At 36.4% G+C, this 23,130-nt stretch overlaps 2 protein-coding genes across 2 annotated transcripts; one reads left to right on the top strand and one right to left on the bottom strand.

The window, feature by feature from the left end:
• Positions 1-8,894: 8,894 nt before the first annotated feature.
• Positions 8,895-11,599, top strand: LOC103713374 (Phototropic-responsive NPH3 family protein). Its single transcript, XM_039122243.3, has 4 exons — positions 8,895-9,027; positions 9,131-9,200; positions 9,287-10,447; positions 10,597-11,599. Exons 1-4 carry the CDS (start codon positions 8,933-8,935, stop codon positions 11,341-11,343), a joined length of 2,073 nt encoding a protein of 690 aa, XP_038978171.3. The 5' UTR covers positions 8,895-8,932; the 3' UTR covers positions 11,344-11,599.
• LOC120111051 (Pentatricopeptide repeat (PPR) superfamily protein) lies at positions 10,246-20,812 on the bottom strand. Its single transcript, XM_088701176.2, has 3 exons — positions 18,312-20,812; positions 17,165-17,456; positions 10,246-11,336 (listed from the first exon to the last, which is right to left on the bottom strand). Exon 1 carries the CDS (start codon positions 20,689-20,691, stop codon positions 18,517-18,519), a length of 2,175 nt encoding a protein of 724 aa, XP_088557302.2. The 5' UTR covers positions 20,692-20,812; the 3' UTR covers positions 10,246-11,336; positions 17,165-17,456; positions 18,312-18,516.
• Between the last annotated feature and the right edge of the window lie 2,318 nt (positions 20,813-23,130).

Here is a 23,130-nt window from a genome sequence, read left to right on the forward strand (position 1 = left end):
CTACATTAGGTTACTAAATGACTTTTTCAGGGAGAGCAGTGTGATGGTAATCTAAGTTACAAAAATGTGTTGTTGCTTTATCCACTACAGAGGCCTTGTATATTGCAATTACAGAAGCGTATAAAGAACTTTTGTGGATGAATTTTTTTTTTTGCAAGAGTTGGACCAAGAAAAAGAGAAATATATGCTCTATTATGACAATTAAAGTGTCATCCATCTCTTACAGAATCTAACATTTCATTCGAGATTTAAGCACATTAATGTTAGATATCATTGGATTCAGGATGCTTTGGAGATGAAGTTACTGTTTTTGGAAAAAATCCATATTAATGATAATGGGTCAAATATGGTGACTAAATTTTTTTTCATAGAAAAAATTATTGCTTGTAGAGAGAAAGTGGGCTTGGTGGAACCCCCTACATAAGTCGAAAGGGAGAGATTTGTTGGTGTGGTCCCTCCTCATGTGGAACTCACACATTTAAATTTTTTGAGAAAAAGGGGAAAAGAAGGAACCTCTTTGCTTGGGGGTGAGGTAATTGTGGAAACTGGGAGTCTCGCGTCTCCAAAAAATGGTGAAGAAAAAAAGAAAAACAGAAAAGAAGAAGAGAAAGAAAAAGGTGCTACTTTGTCGGATTATTAGATAGTTGATTTTATCTATATTTGACTAAAATTTTAGTATGTTGTTCGCAGCATTGAGAGCTACAAATTGAACGGTTTGAATTTTTGAAAAGTCTTCTCTTGTGAGATCTATATTTGATTTTGCTGTTTATTATTGAAATTCGTCTTATTAGTGATGAACGTTCTTGTTGTAGAAGCTAAAATTAAATATGTGCAGCTTCTAGTTAAACTAGAGAGAATTTATTGTAATCCCATTATTCTAAATAGTTAAATTTTTGGCTGGACTAGGTTCCATAGTTTTTTTCTTCACATTAAAGGATTTTCTATGTTAAAATGAATGTGTTGCCTCTTGTGTATGGATTGCTTGATTATTTTGCTTGTTAATTGCTTGAATAGATTGTAGAGATTATTGTTGCTTGGTGATTGATATGCCATTTAATTACACAAAGAGAGAAAAAAATTTGAGGCATCATTATTTCTTTATTGCATTTTTCCAACATGTAGGTACTGCATTTTAAATCCTATAATCCTTATGAAGGTGCCTAGTGCATGGTCAGCATGGTCATTGAAAGGGCATCCCTAGCCATTCATTTAATCCATTTTCCATTTATCTCTAGGTCAAATTCATACTTGATGATACCCACTTTGAAAGCTCATTTTAGTGTAATACATAGATCTTGTCATCATATCTAGCTTGTAATCAAGCTTATATAGCAAATCTATATGTGATTGTGACTATTTTAATAGCTCAAATATTGATACACATCCTTTAGCTACCATCCTTCTTAGGTATGCACAATCTAGTTATAATACATGGGCTAAAACTTCCTTTGATGAAGCCTTTCCACAAAAGCTCATCAACTTGTTAGTTTAATTCAACCTGCTCCTTTGGGTTTACTCTATAGTGTGGTAAGTTTGATAAAGATGACATAGAGACTAAGTATGTAATATGTTGCATATCTCTTAGTAGTGGGAGTTTATGAGAAAGTTCATCAAGTTAGATCTTGAAATTAAGAATGTATCTAACTCACTATTGGAGGTATTTTAGTTTCATTATTAATAGGTTAGATGTCAATTAGGCTAGGTCAAGTTTCCATATAGCCCAAGCTCGACCTGAAATTTTTTTCTAGCTTCTGGTTTAGCCAGGCTTGAAACATTTTGCAAGGTTTTAGGCTCAATCTTGACCTAAGCTCAACTTAAAGCTCAAATATTCTAGACCAAACCAAGCCTGAGTGGCTACTAATATTGGTGAGCCTACAAAAGAGTGGAATCATAAAAGGAGATATCTGATGGTCACATACCAAATCTTTGAGGATCTTTGGCTTCTCAACTCTGTCCTCTCCGATGAATGCTCACAGCTTCTAGACTTAGATGCTCTCATGGGATCGCGGTCTCGCATCATAGCTAGAAGAAATTACTCCAAGTCGGGAATTGATAAAGAACTTCAAAAAACTTTATCAATAATTACTTGATATCAAAAGAGTATAACTGAGGTCTATTTATGGGAGAGCTCTTCTAAAGCCACCATACTTTTTTAGTTCCTATAGCATATAAATTTCCTAAAGAAACTTAAAGAGATAAATATTAAGTAGATAGCTAAAAATAGCTTCCTAACTTCTACTAGACTTCTAATTCATCTAACAAAAGTTTCTAGAAGAAGGAAACATACAAATTGGATAAAAATAATTTTTATGATTTTTTTATATATTTTTAAGGTTTTCAAAATAGTGTGACTCCCACCGAAACTATCTTACTTGGTGCATCTACGATATGGGCTCACACCTTATGCTAGACTACTTTCTAAGCTAAGAACCACACCCTCCACCTAGTTAGATCATGTAGACTTTTTGGTTAGCATGCAAGAGCAGACTCTAGTCTATTCTACCTTTCTATGGGTAGATCATACGGACCTTACACCAGTTAGAATATTATAATAGTTATCAAGATCTCCACCACTAGCAATGCCTACAAAGGAGTTTCCATCCTCAAGCAGGGTTGCTTCCATTTACACATGAACTTCCTTACCCAAGCCACGTAGATGCTGAAGGCAGGCATATGAGATAGTTCAAGTTAAGAGAGGGGGTCAAGAAAAGGGAAAACAGGCAAAACTATGACACGAAAAGAGGTGTTTGTTTTTATCACTTTCTACGAAATAAAGCTCAAACATTGGAAGCTTATAGATGGAAGGATGAAGCATGGTTCCAGCTGGTAAGTGATAGAAGGTTGTCGACCACTTCCACTTGTTTGGTCTTTGACACCTTCAGCTGGTTTCTGAATTGAACTCTCAAATTCCTTGATGCTACTATTAGAATATTTGTTCTTTTGAGATCTTGCAACTATTTTGCATTTTGTAGCCAGGATGCAACTATAGTCCTGAGTCCAATACCTTTTTATTTTTTCACCACATGCAATATTAACTTTCCTATTTTTGCTCGTGACAACATCTCAAATTTTTACTGTAGCAAGGCTACAAAAATGTAGTCTTGAGTCTAGCACCTTTTCCAATTTTCACCACACCCAATATTCATATTTTTTATATTTTCCCATGATAATGTCTCAAATTTTTACTGTGTCCTAGTTGCATTTTTATCCCTAGCACTGTTCTAGGTTTTCATTAGGTCCACTTTTCTTTTTCTTTTTTCTCTTTCATTTTCCCTTCTTCCTTTTCCTTTTTCTTTCTTCCTTTTTGTGACTTTGTTAGGGATGATTAGTTATGCCTCGTTATGTAGGGCAACCATCTTTGTTGGTTGTACTCCACTAGAGAGGTTAGCAACTGAGATTTGTAGAACTCGATTGAGGTTTGAAAAGAGTAGCTTGTCCATTCCTCTTATAGATAGTCCTTAAATATTATAGATCCAATTAGGCACTAATGGTTACTCCAAGATTTTTGCATCTATACCTTTGCACGTATAGCTTATTGCATATTTTGTCTTCAAAAAAAATACTATTTGCATGTATACTTGTCATATGATCCTATTTTTGCGTGATTATCTCTCCCATTTGATTTTTGGAAATAAATAATTATTTGAAGTATGAAATAAATTTATTTCCTTTTTACATTAATATCGAGAAAAAAGTTGTACAAAATTATGTCTTATCAAAAGAAAAAATCTTTTGGGGAAGTTGATATGAAAAGATAATAGTATCAACAATACTCAAAATCATTATTTATTAATGCCATCGGCCAAAATCTAATAGGAGGGATAACTATATCAAAATAGGATGATTTGAGAGGTATAAATATCTATAGTGATTTTTGGAGGGTAAATATATAATAAGCTATATTTGCAAGAGATACAAAAATTCTAAAGAAAAAAGATAATATTCTCACAAATGAACAAACATATGCGAAAGGGGAGATGCAAATCTCTAAAAAAATTCTTATTCTTAAATAATCAAGCATTCTTTGTCCTTAAGCACTCCAACATTAGCTGACCAAACTATCGATCGGTTACCCTTTCTAATAACCATTATGGAGCAAGGCTAGAGGGGTCACAAGGACCAGAACTACCCTAGTGCCTTGATGATGTCAAGAAGGTTTTTATCTCCTTAGCCTTAATAAATTCCAGTGCTAGGTAATTAGCTTTCTAGTAACTACATCGGCATTAGTATAAATCCCTTGAAATAACCTTTGATTTCTGGAAGTCCAAATAAGCCATCTTGTATAGTGAATAATAGCTTTCAGTTCATCAATCAATGACCGCTAGAAGATATAGCCGAATACATTCTTCAATGATTCAACTAAGGCTTAGGGTGAAAGTGGATCGGATAATATCCATCCGGATCCATTTTCATATCCGAATCTATTTGGATACGGATACAAATTTGAGCATTCAACTAATATCCATATCCGTCTCAATATCCATATCCATATCCATAAAAAAAATAGATATAGATATGGATAGACAACTATCCGATTCTATTTATAATCTTATTTAATTTTATATAGCATTTATGAATTTTTTAAAAAATAAATGACCACATTAACATATTATTAACTTGATTTATCATCTAATTAGTAATATTTTTGATTCTATACTCATAAAGTTTAATTATCCGATTCATATCTGTATGTATATCCATACTTTCGATATCCGATTTGTATCCGTATCCATTTAAAATAAACATGGATATAAATTTTTACATTCAATTAACAACCGTATTCGTATCTATATTCATAAAACAAAATAAATATAAATGTGAATATGCTAGTATCCGATATGATTTCAGCCCTAATTAAGGCTCATAGAGATTAGAAATGATAGTCCACACCCTTTGTGCGGACTGACATTTAACCAAAACATGTTTCACGTCCTCCAACATATCCTCACGGATCACAATGGCTGATCAAGAAGACCTCTGGAGCTAAGCACAGATTACATGGTATCCATTGCCACAAAGCCCTCCACCAGAAAAATTGAACCCTAGAGGCATTTGGCGATTTCAATATCCTTGAAGTAGTAACAATCCTCTTGTAAGCTTGCTTCAGTTGAATTTTACTAGATCTGTTCCCACTCCAGCATAAATGGTCCTTTTGATAATGTTTTGGGCTTTTTGTATGTAAATCCTTGCAATTATAGCTTATTGGATATTTACCCTCTGAAAGTCATTATTAGATATGTAACTCTCTTTAGATTTTTGGCTGACAGCGTTCATGGATAACGGTTATTTATTAATTCCGTCAACCAAAAATCTAAATGAGAAAGGTATGCAAGTAAAAATAGGATGATTTGAGTGGTTTATTTGCAATACTATTTTTGAAGAGAAAATATGCAATAACCTATTGTTATTTTCTTTTGTGGCCCACCCCCCTCCTTGTGCGTACACAGAGGGGTGAAAAATAAAAACCTCTACTAGACCAAGCCTAAACCCTAACCAAATGGCAAGGCTTGGCTTAACCACAACCAAAACTAGGAAACCAAAGCCTAGAGCACAAAGCCCATCAAGCCCAGAAGAGCAGCCCAAGTAAAACGTTGATCACCTAATCCACTTATAGGCCTACAGGATTTTCTGAACATGGCATTTATGATATCATTTTGAGCATTCACTACGAAATTATCTAATGGCATGATAAATTGTAGTTGAAGTCCTCTTGGCTTATTTGTTTCTTTAGCTACCTTAAAGTATAACACCTTTCATTGTCAACTTAGATTGGATCACGGAGGCAGCATGGGTGAAGCCAACTAATTAGCATTAATCATATTAATAAATACATAATGGAACACTCCATGAAACTTGATGTATCTGAGATTTGAGAGGTTTTCTTAAGGAACATTTATTTTATCATGCATCTTCAAGCTAGTTTACCTAGTTGGATGTCTGAGATGAGTAGTAGATACCGCATAAATCAGGCGAGCTCTTGCAAGCAAATATGGCTGAAGTTAATCAAACATTATATTTAGAAAGAGATTCATTTTGACATCGTATAAAATGCCAAGAATTATAAATACAGTCTATATAGTTTTACTCTTTTTAGATAGAAATCTATGTATACTATAATTATCTAGGTTTCAATACTTAGGGATGCACTATTCAAAACTTGAATGGAACAATAATCTTTGCTAACTAGAGGGATGTGGGTAATTCAGAGTTCTTATTTTTGAATGTAAAACGAGAGTGCAGGTGCCAAAATCAACAGTATATTTTAATAGATTACATAAATAATTGAAAATAATAGAATCAGAAAATCAAATTTATTCACGTATCTCTAGTGTGCATATGCCATTGGCGAGATAATTAGCCACAGCGCTCTATACATTATGTTGCTCACAATTAAAGATATAATATTTTAGTACATTTATGCGTATTAATTTTCAAATTCATGTCCTTGTTTGACGAGCGAATGCACGAGCCTGTTGACACTTGGTACGAGTACACAACATCCCATAACCAGAATGTCTAAAATTCTGGATCTGAAGTTGAAATTCCCATCAGATCCAAAACAGCACTTTCCATGCCTCCTAGTCAAATAATTGCAAATAAAATCAACTGCACAAATTCCGTGGCTTGCAGAAGGACTGAGATCCCCTTTTCAATGGCTTCTGCAAATCTCGAGGGCCTACATTGTCTACCTTCCTACCATCAAAGCCTTTAGGGTATCTTTGACGATTTTCTCGTGATATATTGGTTTGAACATGAGTCCTGTTTGGTTGACCAAAACTCAAAGCATGGATCATCCGACTCGTGCAATTCAGCTGAATCAAGTAACTAAAGATTCGAGCTTAGCTCGATTTAAAATACTCGGATTCGAAATTCAACTCGATGCCCATCAAGCCTTAATATCTAATCTCAAACTCGATTCAATAAAAAAAAAAAATGCTCAAGATCAACTTGATTTAGCTCGAATATCAAGCAAGCTATACTTGATCTCGAATTTAAGCTCGAATTCGAGCCTTGTTCATAATAAAAAAAAATATATAATTAAAACAAAATATAACATAGTATTATATTTTTTAAAATATTAAATTAATAATATATATAATAAATATAATATAATATTATTATATATACATATATATATATCTATATATGTATATAGGCACACTTGATTAGGCTCGCAAACCTTCAAGTCAAGTATATTGTTACTTGAGCTCAGTAGTAGTTGAGTCAAGTCAAACTCGGACTCGAATTGAGCTCGAACAGCTCACGAGCTACTCGGCTCATTTGCATCCCTAGTCGTGACATAGAGATATATTGCTTTACACTTGACCTCGTAAGTCTAATTATTGGCTAATGATGAATGATGTCTAGCTCTAGTCTAATCTACATTTTACTAGTTTTACTACTCGTTATCAATGTTGTATCTTTGGTGCAAAAGAAAGATTTCAACTTTCTACATGTGAATCTACCATTGGAACATCTACTACATAGATCTCAAAATGATCCGAACTCCATCATTCGCCCATCCATACAAAGGGACTGGTGGAGGCCCATGATGGATTCATGTGAAAATAGGTGAATCCTTCTTTTTTGCGAAGACAACCCAATGATGGATTCATGTTTTCTGCTCCAATTGGAAATGGTTAGTTTGGATGACAAACTTGCAAAGCCGCTTAAGTAACCTGGACCATGAAACTCAAAACCAAAAGTAATTACATCTATTACCTCAGTTTAACAATTAGGCTTTTTCAGGACAACTGTGTGGATAGATTTAACTAGAACCTGTCCTGGTCCTGATTCATATGAATCAGGTCAATGAGAGCGCCAACTTTTATCGAGTTCGAGCGAGCTAATTTGAATTAGACTTGGCTCAAACTGGACCTGGACTTGGACCTGGACCTCTGACATGGCCTGTACAAACTGTCCCACTTGAATTCCTTTCTTTTCAGCATAAACCAATCCATTTGGACAAAAATGATGGCCAACACCACTCTAAAACATAATCCATAGAACCAAATAAATCAAACAGGTCAAGCCAGATTCTTTCTAGGTTGGAGCAATCCACGCAATTGAGTCAGAAGTTGGGACTCCAAGATGCATAACCCGACGACTCTTAGCTATCAAATCGCGATACGAGAAATCGCCCAGGCGTTGGAGACCGAGAAGGTTTGGAGTCCGCGAGCGGAGAGCCCAAAAACACCCCAAAATTTCCGAAGCCGTGCCGTCTGGGGCGTTAGGAGGAGTTCATAAGAAACGGAAATATTTACCAGTTACGATCACCGTAGTGATTCTAAGAAGCAGCTACCATTCTTCTAAGGCTCTCCAAAGAGAGAAGAAACAAGTGGCAAGTTGAGAGAGGAAAGAGAGAGGGAGACCGAGGGCGGTTCCTCTACCACACTTCCTTAAAAACCTCCACAAGTGTCCGAATTCCAAGCCTTAAAAATAGGATTCAGCCCCATTCGTGCGCCCTCAGTTACTGTCGCGTGCTCTCTGACTTTAAGACTTGGAAGAACGCAGAGTGCAAGAGTATGGCCCAACAGCTGAACAGCTGACAACAGACCTCTTCTTCCCTACTCTTTTAAGCCTTTGAGCTCCAACATGTCTTGCCTTTTCTGAGGATCTGAGAGCTAAACTCTTGTTTCCATTTCCACCTCCATTGTCTTCACTGTTTCTGTAGTTCCTTTTATAAATACAACATTCCTGTCTTCCAACTCTTCTTCTTTTGTTTGTACTTTCTTCATCAAGCATTTGAGTGCTACTGAAAAGCAAGCTTCAAAATCCTACTTGGAGCCTTGACATGAGTTCTTGAGGAATTTCAGGAACTAAAGATAGTTTGGAAGAGCTCAACGGTTGAAAGAATTCTGCCTGCAGCTGGCTGGAAGAAAGATTCTAGATAGCTGATACTGGTGTTGAGCATTTTCAGTTTTTGCAAGAAATGGAATCAACGAGTGCAAAGGCTAGTCCTATGACTCGGAGTCCATTCTCGAGTCCAAATACAGGAGCCTTGCTAAAGGAAAGAATACTTGCATGGTAAAATCTATACCTGATGTCTCAGACTTGATCATACTTTCCCTTTGTGTTTCTTCATAAATTTATGAAACTAAATCTGGTGATGTAACTGTCCTAATGTTAGGAGCGAACAGAAAGGCTTACCCACTTCTGTTTGTGTCCGGATTGACGATAAAAGCTTTGAATTGCACAAGGTCAGCAAACGCCACAGAATTGATACCATTTTCCCTGAAATTACTGTGATACTGATCATTTGATGAATCTATTTGCTCCCATGCAGTCCCCTCTGATTTCTAAGTGCGGATACTTCAAGAAGGTGCTGTGGGAGTCATCTGATGTAGAACTGCCAGCAAACTTTCCTGGAGGATCGGAGACCTTCGAGATGGTTTCTCTGTTCAGCTATGACTCCCCACTCCCCTTGGACCCTTTCAATGTCTCGGCTCTCCGATGTGCTGCAGACTTTCTCGAGATGACAGAGGAGTATGCCTCTGGAAACCTCTGTGAAAGATCAGACCTGTATTTAAACCAAGTTGTTCTGCAGAGCTGGGATGATACACTGATAGTTCTTCAGAAATGCCGAACACTGCTTCCACGGTCTGAAGAGCTTTTGATAGTAAGCCGATGCATCGAGTCTCTGGCTTTCATGGCCTGCATGGAGATTCTTGATCCTGAGCAAAGAAGAGATCCACATGTTGCGAATCTCCAGGCATTGACTGGTCATGCTTGGAATTGTGAGGCGGTGAAGGAAATCGCTGGTCAAGACCTCTGGGTGAAGGATCTCATAGCACTTCCCTTTGAATTCTTCAAGAGGATTATTGGGTCCTTGAGAAGACAAGGAATGAAGGAGAAGTATGTGAGCCCCTTGGTTGTGTTCTATGCCAATAAATGGGTGCTTTCAAAGAAGACCCACAAGTTTTGGGAGAACATAGCTGAGCATAATGGAGCTGACAGTGTCAACAAGAAAGTTTCAGCGATCTTTCAAGGCATACTTGATCTGCTTCCGATGGGAGAGAAGGCTAGTAGAGTTGTACCTGTTGCATTTTACTTTGTGTTGCTTTCTAGATCTCTGACTCTCAGTTTAGGCGATGACAGCAGGACAAAGTTAGAGCATCAAGTTGCCTCTCTTCTACACTTTGCGCAGATTGAGGATTTCCTCCTCCCTGAAAGCAGTGAGGAGTCCATTGCATCTGCTGCTGAGTTGAAGATGATGGAAAGAATTGTTTCGATCCATGTTTCGTCCAAAAATGAGACAGGCTATAGTGGATGCACTCCTTTGAGTAGTAGCTCTGTTGTTGGAGAGCTATGGGATCGCTATCTTTCACATATTGCCGTTGACCCAAAGCTTAAGCCTTGTAGATTCATGGAACTCATTGAAGCAGTACCAATGAATGATAGAGAGACACATGACCATCTATACCAAGCAATGAATATCTTCTTAATGGTAAGAACGCCAAATTCTCCATGCTTCCATCAGTTTCCTGACCTCTGTCAATAACCCATACTTCTAATCTCTTCAAACGAAATTTTAACTTACAGCAATATAATAGTATAAATATAATGTTGGTATCATTTTGTGCTCTACTGTCTCAGAAACACCCCCAATTATCTAGTGAAGACAAGGCAGCAGTCTGCAAGTACCTCAACTGTCAGAAGTTATCTCAGGAGACATGCATCCAAGCAGTTCAGAATGATTTAATGCCATTGCGGTTGATAGTCCAAGCACTTTTTGTTCAGCAGTTGCACACACACCAAGCCTTCAGAGACTGTTCAGATTCCTTCAGATACGTGCACTGTGGGGAATTCTCTGGTAGTCTTCCAAGCTCTAGATGCCAGCTTCCTAAAAGCCAGAATCTAGCAGAAAGTCCATATCAACAAGGAACAAGCAAGGGAGAAACTGTGGGGACCCCTCTGGGATCCCTACTGCATAAAGATCTTTCTGTTGAGGAAGCAGAAATTACAAAAGCTGACTATGAATCTACGAGCTTTAGGATTCAGGCCCTTGAGCAGGAGTTGATGTCATTGAAGCAAAGCCTTCAGTGTAAGAACATGTTGAAGGGACCAGCCCGTAGGGAACCAAAAGAACACAGTTTTGGGTTGACTGGCTTGGAGAGGAAGACTGTGGTTAAGAGAAGGAACCCACTTAGCCAGGTTAGCACCTGCATTGGTTCAATGAGCTGGACTTCCCAAAGGAAATATGCCAACAGACTACTCAAAATCTTCAGGAGAATAGCCTTGCTAGGAAGACGCCAATCAAAGATTAAACAAGCTGCTTCTGGTCTTTCAAATGGTTCTCTTGCTTGTAGAAGCAAATCATTGCATGAAATGTATGACTGCTAGACCACAAAACATGAATCACTTGGTGCATATTACAAAGTCAACATTTTGTCCTAAATCCTCTACGAGATACAACTCCTGAACATAACTGAGACATGTCTACTTCATATTACCATAAAAAAGGGCTTACTAAAAATCATGTCAACCATATTCTCAAGGTGAGGCATCTAAAAGAAACAGTAACAGGCTGAAGAGGTGAGCTAATTAAGGTGAACTGGATAACATAAAGGGGCTCCAGTGAAGGATATTTTCATCTATTTCATGTCTTTTATTGGAGAAATACAGATTAAACTTTTAGTGTTCGGTTACTTCCATTATAATGGAAGGGATGCAATGTGATGCATGCATGTCTATTTATGCATTTTGTTAATAATGTTATATCAAATTTAAGAGGACATGCCATATCCTTAAATCCTAACAAGAATATTATAACACAATGAAATTAAACAAAAGCATGCATTCTTAAATTACAATTTAGATCAATCATCGATTCATTAGATTTATATTTTTTATTATCTGATTCTCAATATTGATATAGAATGAGACAGAAATATATTAAAGGTTATTTTCTTGCTTAGAAAACAGATGGGAGGATATGGAGAATCAAGAGAACATAAACATATATGGAAGCTCCCCCCTTGAACTGGCGACCCCTCCATTGGTAGCCCTAAATTGGATTAATAGGACAAGACTTGATGGTTATGATTTATCTTTTGTCGATTGAAAGGTAGATCCAATAAAGTCCATGAATGTATATTGGTTTGTTTTTTGTCTGTTTGTTTGTGGGTGTGCTTGTGCATACATTTATTTTATTAGAATCATGTCCATGATTGTAGGAGTGACTCCTCAAGTCTAAGAAGCCTAGATCTAAGCATGGAATTCACCATGCACAAGTACATAAGAGGGGGTAGAATGAACCAAAAGATCAATTGAAGTTGTCCCTAATCTTCTTCTTATTCTGATGGTTTACATTTCCTTAACATATATAAGCTATAATGAAGTGAACCCTACAAAACCTTGAAATAATTTAAAGTTTTAATTTGTTGATTGAACCAACCTAATGTTAACCTAAAAATTAATTGAATGAAGAGAATATTTAGACTTTAAATCTATATCCTACCATACGAGTTTCAATCAAGGTTTACCGTCTCGGTACCGGACCTTGTACTAGTGCCACACTAGCATAGTATTGGTACGGTACGGAATTTTTTGGCGTACCGAGTGTCGATACGCCATCCGTACCGAAAATTGGTATCAAACCAGTATGGTACGGTATGCCCCAGACCATCCGATTCGGGTCGGTACGGCATACCATAGTTTCAATCAATGATAGTTTAGTTTAACGGACCATTTTTTCTTTACTGTAACACTTTTTAGAGTTGCCTATCACTATATTATAAAATAATATTTTTGCATACATACTTCCTAAATATTAGAATTTGCATGAATACTCTACCAAAATTGATATTTACATGTATACTCTCATAAAACAATTGTTTTGTATGTATACCCTTTTTTTTTCTCTTTTTTTGCGTACGTACCCCTACCATTTGACACCATTAAGAAGCTAGAGGTTTAAAATTTAAATTACTAAAATACCCTTAATGGGTAAACATTCAAAAAAAAAAAAAATTAAGAGTATGCATGCATAAGCAATTTTGGAGGGTATTCATGCAATTTCACATATTGAAGGGTATACACGTAAAAAATCCCTGGACTTTTGCACAAATACCCTTCTAAATATTGATATTTGTACGAATACCCTTTCAAATTAAAATTTATATGTATGCCCTTACAAAATACTATTTTTGTATGAATACCTTTGACATAGCAATTCAGCTGACGTGTTTAGCCAAAATAATATTTATTTCAATTAAAAATTAATTAAAATTATGAAATTATCTTTTTACCTCGAAGTGGGTAACAAATTAATGGATCTCATTGGAAACTAATATTTCTATCTTCTTTGAGAAATGATCTCTCTTGATCCATTTCTTTCTCTCTATCCGGAATCAAAACCATTCTCTCGACTTCCTTCTCCACCATAGGCAACCTTTCTCCCTCTTTTCAATTCATCGGAGTTCTCACCACCAGAATCTGAGTCCCTCTCATTGCCACCGAAGTTCTTTCTTTGTTGCATCATTTTTTACATGAAGATGGTCAGGTCCTGCCTTTAGCTTTATGAATTATTTTAAAAAAAAGTATTGTGAGAGATTTGCAACATTTATCTTTTAGTGTATGAGATTTGTAATGTTTATCTTTTAGAGTTGAAAAATTTTTTATGTGCAGGCTGGTGGCTGATTTAAAATTACTGTGACAAGATGAGCCCCATACACTAGATCTTTTCTTCTTTCAAAAAATCGAAGCTCTAAAAAAAGTAACTTAAGGTACACAGGGTAAGCGATGACCTATACCACATGGCCGCAGAAGTTGTTAATAAGTCTGAAGGGTTCTAAAGTCCAATAATTTTGCTTAGGGATGATTGATGTTGTTCTTCCACCTATGAGCATAGCAATAGCCGGGAAGCTTGACCATTGCAATTTATCATGTGTCTTTAAGAGATTCTAATCTCTTTTTATATTCTAATACATGCCCTCATATATGCATTTATAACAATAAATATTACAAGCTATGTTTCGATGAAATAAGATATAGTGGTCGTTATAAATGAAGAAGAATAAAGTAGAATAATCATATGATTAGTGAAATTTTTTTCTTAACTCTTTTTGTTATTTAATTGCCAAATCAATCTTTCTCTTGAGTAATATTTTTACAGAAAACATTAAGGAGTAGGCATTAGACTAAAGTCCGAGTGTTAAAACAAGTTAGAATAGACAAATAAAATTAGAATTTTTTGTAAGCCCTCCTAAATATGTGAAATTGCATGAATACCCTTGCAAAGTTGCTATTTGCATGTATACCCTATAAATGTTTCTTTTTGCATGTCTATCCATTAAGGGTATTTCAGTCAATTTTAGTTATAAACCGCTAATTTCTTAACGACATTAAATGGTGTAGGCACATATGCAAGAAAAAAGAAGGGTATATACACAAATTAAGAGTTTTACAAGGGTATACATGCAAATATCAATTTTTGGAGGGTATTCATGCAAATTTCAATATTTAGGAGGATATGTACGCAAAAAACTCTTATAAAATTGAAATGGACATCAATCTTCGGTTAATGCTATAACTAAATCAGAAAATAATAAATTTAATACAAGCTAAGTCCTAAAATATTCTTGATTTATAATTTTGGTATTCTGACTTTCAACAGCTCCAACTCCCAAGATCTTGCAGATAGAAATGTCTTCAGGACCCGAGACCTCCAAAATCCAATAGTGGAGATCAATCAGGCAATAGTTTGCAAGCAGACCATCTAGTTATTCCCAGACTATTGAGATCATTGACTGGATCCAATAGTCATTAGGTAAAGCAATTTGGATATGTCATAAATCAGACCATTGTTTAACTTGCATGCTGCAGACTTTAATCTTCCAAGTCCTAAAGGATGAAGGGTTTGCCAGGAATCATCTTTGAAAGACTCCTTGGTGGATTATGTCCTTTAGTCTTTCAACCCATTCAACTAAAGAATCTTCATTTGGTGGATTCAATCTTCTAAATTTAGCCTTCAGTCATTAAATCTCCCGCACTAAGGTTGTCGGCTAATGCCCGCCACAAGCCATCTTGCCTTAAATTTCGTACATTAAGCAGAATATAAATCATATCACTCAATCATATTTCAGGTGCTGACCATCCACCTTTCATGATCTTGATGCCTTAACCATGACTAGTGCTCATATACATGCTGAAAATATTAGATAAATCATGTCAGGCCACAAGGATGATGCCTCACAAGGAGATCTTAAACCAAGTCTTTAACAATATCTGATGAATGTGGATCGAATGAGTAAAAAGAAGCTTCAATGATATGAAGCTTTGTTAAGAAAACATCAACATGAGAAGGGACAGATCACAGATGACTTAAGTAGTGGCTGTAATGGAGAAGGATTTGCAACAAGACAATGTAGTTAATAAAGTCAGTCCATGAACATAACTATCCAATGCTGCTATTTGATGCTGGCTTTCTTGTGTCTCATTTGTCAAAAAGAAGTTAACAAATTCAAGAGCAAAATGCTTTCTTCATCATCAAATTCAAGAAAAGGAAAACATGATTTTCAAGTCACTTCAAGCTGAAACTTCAAATTAACTTGCCACTTCAACTTCCAAAATAATGATGCACTGAACTCTTTACCCACAAACAGCTATCTGATATCTAATGTCGAAAACAACACAATTTTTCCCCTTAGAAACCAGGTGTAGGGGTTTAAAATTATGACTCAGCAAATGGTTAATTTGGTGGCATCAGGATTTAAATGTTTGTGGTCAGCATAGTGATTCTAACTACAGAGCACAATCATATACATCTCAGAAATTCAAGATGACAAAAGGGTGTTTCAGCAAGTCTTCTCGTTTGGTCATCCTAATGATCGATCAAGGAGAGTTCTTTTGGGCAATCGCGAATGTTGGAGTATGAACTACCCCTTCTTGGAGGAAGAGACTTAACATTAAAGCTTAAGATACCACTTGTACCATCCACATTCCAGCTGGTACATACTGCATCAGCCAGGGACGATATAGGGTACCCGTCATTTAGCCCCTGAAAGTTGTACCAGAGTCCAAACCAACTCATACCTCTTTGTGTCAACGCTAAAACCCCATACCACTGAGCGCATGTAACGACCTAGGACCTCACCTAAAAAGGACTAGCTAGAAGTTGTTATTTAGATTCCTTAGCCCTATATAACATCCAAGATCTCTTTAGCATACAACCGACATAGGAATAAACACAAGCCTACACAAGTTCTTACATACTCCCCCTATTTAAGCCCGGCATTTTTGCTAGGCTAGCAGTCCAAATCTAATTAAATCTAATTACAAACACCATGATCAATCCATAGTCAGCCCTGAAAGAGCTCATGTTGCAGTATCTCTTAGTCATACATACATGAGATATGGGCTAGGCCACTCTGATATCATTTGTAATGACACAAGAGCTCACCCAAAAAGGATCGGCTAGATTCTTGTTCCTATATGGGCACCTAAGATCTCCCTAGCACACAACCGATATAGGACTAAACACAAGCCTGCACAAGTCCTCATGGTGCCTCTTTTGTTCTTTTGTTCCCCAACCCTCCTCTCCACACACAAAAAAGGAAAAAAATGAACTGACAGAGTGCCATCCTGTGCCATTTTTGTGTTACTCGCATACTATTGCTTGTCAGTGATTTGTATTGCCTGTACCTCGATTAGTAAATCCTTGCTGGTCATAATTCTAATAACAAACTTTGCAAATTAATACCTAAGGGTTAAAACAGATATAGGTATCTATAAATATCTTTTTATAACTTGAGAAATATTTATTAGGTTTCTTTTTGACAATGGAACCAAAGAACTCTATAAAACTTCACAAATTACCATACACACACACACACACAACTTTAATGATTTTCTGAAATTCCAGAATACAAGACGTGCACATGTATGTTCCAATTTCATGACATTATTAGTGAAACTGTTCATAAATCTTTTTGGAACAACAAAATACACAACTTTTATGATTTTCACAAATTCCAGAGTACAAGATGCGAACATGTAGGTTCCAATTTCATGACATTATTAGTGAAACTGTTCATAAATCTTTCTGGACCACCAAAACACACACACATACAACAGTAAAATGCATATCTGAACTACAGAAGATAAATATGACTTTCAAAAATTATACTCAACCAATGAAAATGGCTCTGAAGAGGAGGCATACCAACTCGGTACTAGAACTACTTCAGCGTATGATCAACAATGGGACTTCCAACATTTCAAACCAAATGCTGAAGCTTCTTAAAGAACTTGTTTGTTTGCACAAAACTTTTAATAGACCAGCACATAAAAGTCTGCCAAGGTTTCTTTGCAACGTCCATTATAAGGTCATGGAGATGCTGGCTATGATAACTCCATCATGCCACCAATTGACAAAACCAGGCTAGTTGAAGGATATGGAATATCAACATTGTCACCAAATTCAATGGAAGTAAATTGACCAAGTAGTTATATCCCTGTAAACCAAAAACAAGAGTGGTATTAGAAACAGCAATTCCTACATTATACTAAAATTAATGATTATATCCTTGCCAACAAGGAAAATTCAACCAATCAGGCAAAGATGCATCATTTATGCATACAATCTCCCATCTTTTAACAATTTTATTTCTTTACTGAATATATTTCAAAATCATAAAAATGTATGCCTGACAATATTAACTGGAAATGTAGGAGGATTTATTTATTAGGCATATCAAAATAATGGATTTTTACCATTTCTTGATCATTGCCTTGACGATTTTAATTATGGTTTTGACAACAAGTTCCCAGATCATAGTGTGCCTTACATATTGTACATCTAGTATGCATGTCATTTGGCATTCTCAAGGTAATTAGATTGTTTCTAGAACCTAAGACGTATAGATATATCCTTTTCGATATGATGAAGCATTCATTGATATCAGGACTTGCTCACTAGCATGGTGTTGCACCATCATCCATATTATAAATAATTCAAATATTTGACCTGTGCAGAAAAGTTTTTTAGTTCAAACATATTGATTCTTGTTGCATAAGTATGTAAACTGATCTCCACTATAAGAAAATTAGGTTTCTTTGGCATAACTTTTGAATTCTTGTAATTTGAAAATGCTACAAAAAAGAATCTTATCCCTCTTCCAAGCCTCTATGGAAATATATGATTATTAGGACTTCAGAGACAACAGATTGTCATGTATATATTTGTCTGTGTACATATGGATGTATCAATTTTTACATTTAACTAACGACGAAGAAAAGTGACTGCAACAACAGATTGTCATGTATATATTTGTGTGTGTACATATGGATGTATCAATTTTTACATTTACCTAATGACGAAGAAAAGTAACTGCAACTTCCATGCTATGTTCCTTATGCATATGATGTGAGCTTCCTTCAAAATTCCCACAGGCTGCTGGGGTTCAGGATGTAGATCAGCAGGCCAGTAATAAATCCATTCCCATAAATGCCTTGCCAAACCACCTTAGTATGTCATTTAGCGGCCATTTCAAGTGGAGCAGCCTCGGAAACTATTTAGGGCTGATGAAGGGTTGCTTTTTCTGTCTGTCTTTGGTTCTCTTGTACCAAAAGAGTTTGCTCTCTAATGAAATTGTTCACCAGTATGTCCCAGGTGAGAGAATTGGGCATGATTCTATTATTCACTGCTCTGTTAAGAAGCATGTTAGCATCATCAAGCATATTTGCCTTGCAGTGCCAGCTGATAAGGATATTGTAAGTGACCATATCTGGAGCTAACCCTTCAGCATGTAGCTTTTCTAAGAGGTTCAAAGCTGCATGCATCCACCCCATCTTGCATAGGCCATTTATCAGACTATTGTAAGTCACTATATCTGGTGTGCAGCCCCGATGTAGCATTTCCTTTAAGAGTTCAAGCGCATCATGTACTCTTCTTGTTTTACATAGTCCATCAATTAAAAGATTAAAAGAAACATTGCTAGGTTGAACACCCTTTGTCATCATCTCCTCAAACAGTCCCAAACCCTTATCAACATCTCCAGCTTTGCAGAGAGCTTTAATCAGACCATTGTAGGTTATTAAATCAGCTGAGAAACCATGGATTGCCATCTCATTAGTGAGTTTCAAAGCTTCCTGCCATCTGCTGTTCCGTAATAATGCATGAACCAGTGTGTTATAAGTTACATTGTTGGCAACAACACCCTCCAATAATAAATCATCATATAATTGTTGTGCTTCCTCCATTTGGTTATCCATGCACAAGCCATAAATTAGAGAATTGAATGTGAATATATCAGGCTTGCAGCCTTCTCTCTTCATCTTTTCAAGCAGTTCCATGGCCTCATCAACTTTATGGTCCTTGCACAGAGCACAAATAAGGCAATTATATCCTACAGTATTAAGACTTAAACCTTTTGAAGACATTTTCTCTAAAATCATATTAGTATCCTCCCACCGACCATCCTTGCAGAACCTATCAATCAAAATTGTGTAAGTGATGATATTTGGCACGCAACCCTTTGCCTCCATCTCATTAAGTAATTGCACGGCTGATCCCAGTCTCCCTGCCTTGCAGAGGCCACGCATCATGATGTTGTATGTGTAAACATCTGGATAGCATCCACTTTGTATCAAATTATCGTAAACATCTTTTGCTTCTCTAAATTTTCCTTCATTCAAGTACCCATTGATCACTGTATTAAACAAAACCACATTCAAGTTGGGAACTTTACTTAAGAACGCTCTTGCTTCATCCAATTGTCCTTTCCGACACAAGCCCTGGAGCAAAACTCCATAGGTAAGCGCACTTGGGGTGCACCCTCGAAGCAGCATCCTATCAACCAACTTGGCTGCGTCACGTAAATGACCAAGCTTGCAAAGTCCATGAATAACATCATTGAAGGTATTGACATCTGGTGAACAGCCCATGACAAACATCTCCTCCAGAAGCTTCAATGCCTCACATGCTCTATTCTTCTTATAGAGAGCATGTATTAGAGTCTGATATATAATCGAGTCGGGTACACACCCATGCCTTGCCATACTCCTAAGGAGTGAGCTTGCTGAGTCCACCTCATTCACAGAGCACAGTGCCTTTATCACAACTGAAAAAGTGAAAGTGGTCGGAGCGATTCCTCTATGAAGCATTTTGAAGAACAAATTAGCCGCTATCCTGTGACAGTTCGCCGCGACCAATAAATCCAAAGCCACATTGTATGATCGGAAGGTCGGTTTGCAGCCGAACACTTCGGTCATTTCATCGAGCAGCTGGACTGCAGCACCGGGCAAACCGTTTTTTCCATAACAAGCCATGATCACAATGAACAAAGGCTCTCTTAAAACAATTCCTTCCTCTTTGGACTGGTGCAGTAGCTGATCTATGAGCTTGAACTCTCCGGCATCACCCAATTTCCTAATGAGAGTATAGTAGACATCGAAGGAGTGGCCGTAGGCCTTCTGGGAGCCCGCCCAGTGGAAAAGTTGCATCGAAGTCGGAACGTCGAGGGGGAGTTCGAACAATTTGCACAGTCTTCGAGGGGTAATTCGATTGAGGGACTTCCGGAGCTCTTCGAGATCGAAGGGTTTGAGGAGTCTCTCCCACTCGTTCTCGGTGTCCATTTGCCGGCCGTCTGAGGCGACGGCGGACGCGGAGGAGAAAAATAGGATCGAAAGGCAGTGGAAAGGCGGTGACTTCTTGCCGGAAAGCATCGTAAAATGGAATGTTTTTATCATCCAGCACTGGTTTCCGCCGCCGGCTGCGGCCGTAGTCGCCGGAATTTTGGTTCCCTCTTTCTCTGCGCTTCGTTTGAGTTGTCTCTATCTCGCACGCTCGGTGCTGGGACGAAGGAACCGGCCTGCTAGCTAACTAGCATTGCTCCGATCCGGCCCATGTTTTATGCTGGGCCATGATTAGTGAGACATGCCAGGGCCTACTCACCCACTTTGCCTATGTTCTTAATTTTAAGAAGAAAAATCACCTCACCTAGTGATTGAATGAATCCCAACTTATACCCCACATTTTGGGGGAAGAATTGTAAAGAGAAGGTATATCTGCACTTTCGGCTTTAATTATATTTTTTCTTAAATTTCTAGTAATTTATAAATTTAGTTAGGTTATTCAGTCTAGAATGGGTGCATTTATAATAGATTTTACACTTGCCATCAAAAGTAATGTTGGTAATCGAAAAATAAAAGTCCAAAATGCCTAATTAGAAAAATCCATATGTTTTCTAAGTCTCTAGTCCACATATCAAGTCATCCCAGAAGCCACATACTATATCAAGTCCCATTATAATTATAAATTTTCGACCATTTGATGCATAAGTTAGGAATTTCCAAAACATGTGATTTTTTTTTTGTATATAGATATTTTAAGCCTTCTAAATCATTTTCAATAGTCTACATTTTCATTTTTCGACCACCAATATTGAATTTGTTGCTGGGAATGATGACTTTTATTTTCTCCTCGTTTGTATTATAACTACATCTTACATGTATCCGAGCCGATATTGAAACATCTATCCCATATATATTTATAAGGATACTTCCAATGGGTTGATGATCCGATCAGGAAGAAAGATTTTTCTCAACCTGTTCAACTCGAATCTCTTATTCTCAAAAAAAAGAAGAAAATAAAAGAATTGCAAAACTAGAGCTTAAATCCTCTTTTTTTTTATGGATGATTAAAAAACTGAGGTATATAGAGTCTATTTATAATTGTAAAGTCCGCCGTTGCCCAATTTGGATAGGATTTCTCTTTCTATTTCTAATAGGACTCTCTTTTTTTCTAAAATAGACATCACTAATAGAAATATTATAGAAAAAACTAAAATTCTTAAGGAGATAGATCTCAAATTTTATATTTTCTGTCGCTCTATCTTATTCGTGTCAGATAAAGTCTGGTTAAAGTCTTATATAAAAAGAAAACTCTCAATTTGATCGGCCCATTTGAGGTCCCAAATAATGAAATTTGAGTTTTGATCGCTAGAAGTGTCATCCTCTGAAGAGCATGCATCATGTCATAGAACTTAAAAAACTATTCGATTAAAAAAAATCATCTCAATCATACATCATATAACTAAGTTATAACCTTTAAGTTGAAGCTAACATTGTATATCCTTCAACTTTTTATAATAAATTTATTAGCATGGTATACTTTTTATAAATTATTTTTTTATTCTTATATATAAATTTATTTATTATCTAATTTATTTATCTAAATCTTTAATTTATTTATTTTTGCAGGCGGCACATGCTTCGGCGTTGGATGAACTTGACTTTGCCCCTCACTTTGTCTTTTGTGGGGTGTCAGTACCTTTTCGATTAAGAATTCAACCTAATTATGAATTTAGATTTGCAGGATCTTGATGTTTTCAAACAGTATCATTAAAAAATATCTTTTATGGGGTTGGTTTTAGTAGGCTAGTTATTTTATAATTCCTATTCTATAATGTATCATTATATAATATCTTAATAAATATAATATATATATTTCAAACAAGGTCCTGCACTGTTTGAATACAATGATGGTGCTGGATCGTTAAAATTATTAATCGCTGGCACATCAAAACACCACAAAAAGGGTGTTCAAAAAATTAAACTATAAAAGTATTACCAACGTTTAAAAGCATCAGCACCTCCATTTGTTGAGATGACCGTTACTATTTAGATTTCTTTTACCCCCATCTGAAATTACCAAGAAATTCTTGTCACCAAGTAAAAAATTACAGTAAATGCAGAGGGTTTTACCCGCATTTAGAAATGCTACAGAAAAACTTCCATTAGTCTTAGCATTCTCTTTTCCTACTCATTGTGTGGCATTTTTATTTTCCACTGTAGGTTTTAGCAGCATTTATGAAATGACAAGACATCTCCATAAAACGCTGCTAAAAGAATGTTTCTCTGCCACTTCGAATGCTACTAATTACCCTTTCATCGGCATTTCGAAGTGCTTCTATTTACCACATACCCTTTTACTCCGTCCTGTGCAGAATTTTTTATTGCTGCTAAAGGAATTTGAGACGGCTCAGGAATGCTAGTAATTATCCATAAAATGCTGCTGAAAAAAAAAATTTAGCAGCATTCATAAAAAACATTGCTGATTTATTAGCGACATAGTATTTGGTGATATTAACTCGATCTTGTCAGAAGCCTATATTAGAGGCATTTTTT

Source organism: Phoenix dactylifera, chromosome 7 (genome assembly GCF_051530095.1).
Source record: "Phoenix dactylifera cultivar Ajwa chromosome 7, Ajwa_hap1_PhDact_Kaust_v1.1, whole genome shotgun sequence".
NCBI classification, from domain to species: Eukaryota; Viridiplantae; Streptophyta; class Magnoliopsida; order Arecales; family Arecaceae; genus Phoenix; species Phoenix dactylifera.

Excerpts from the sequence above, each read along its gene's own strand:
- LOC103713374 (XM_039122243.3), top strand. The coding sequence starts at position 8,933 with ATGGAATCAACGAGTGCAAAGGCTAGTCCTATGACTCGGAGTCCATTC. Across the intron at positions 9,201-9,286 it reads AAAGCTTTGAATTGCACAAG|TCCCCTCTGATTTCTAAGTG; the intron begins GTCAGCAAACGC and ends GCTCCCATGCAG. Across the intron at positions 10,448-10,596 it reads CAATGAATATCTTCTTAATG|AAACACCCCCAATTATCTAG; the intron begins GTAAGAACGCCA and ends CTACTGTCTCAG.
- LOC120111051 (XM_088701176.2), bottom strand. The coding sequence starts at position 20,691 with ATGATAAAAACATTCCATTTTACGATGCTTTCCGGCAAGAAGTCACCG.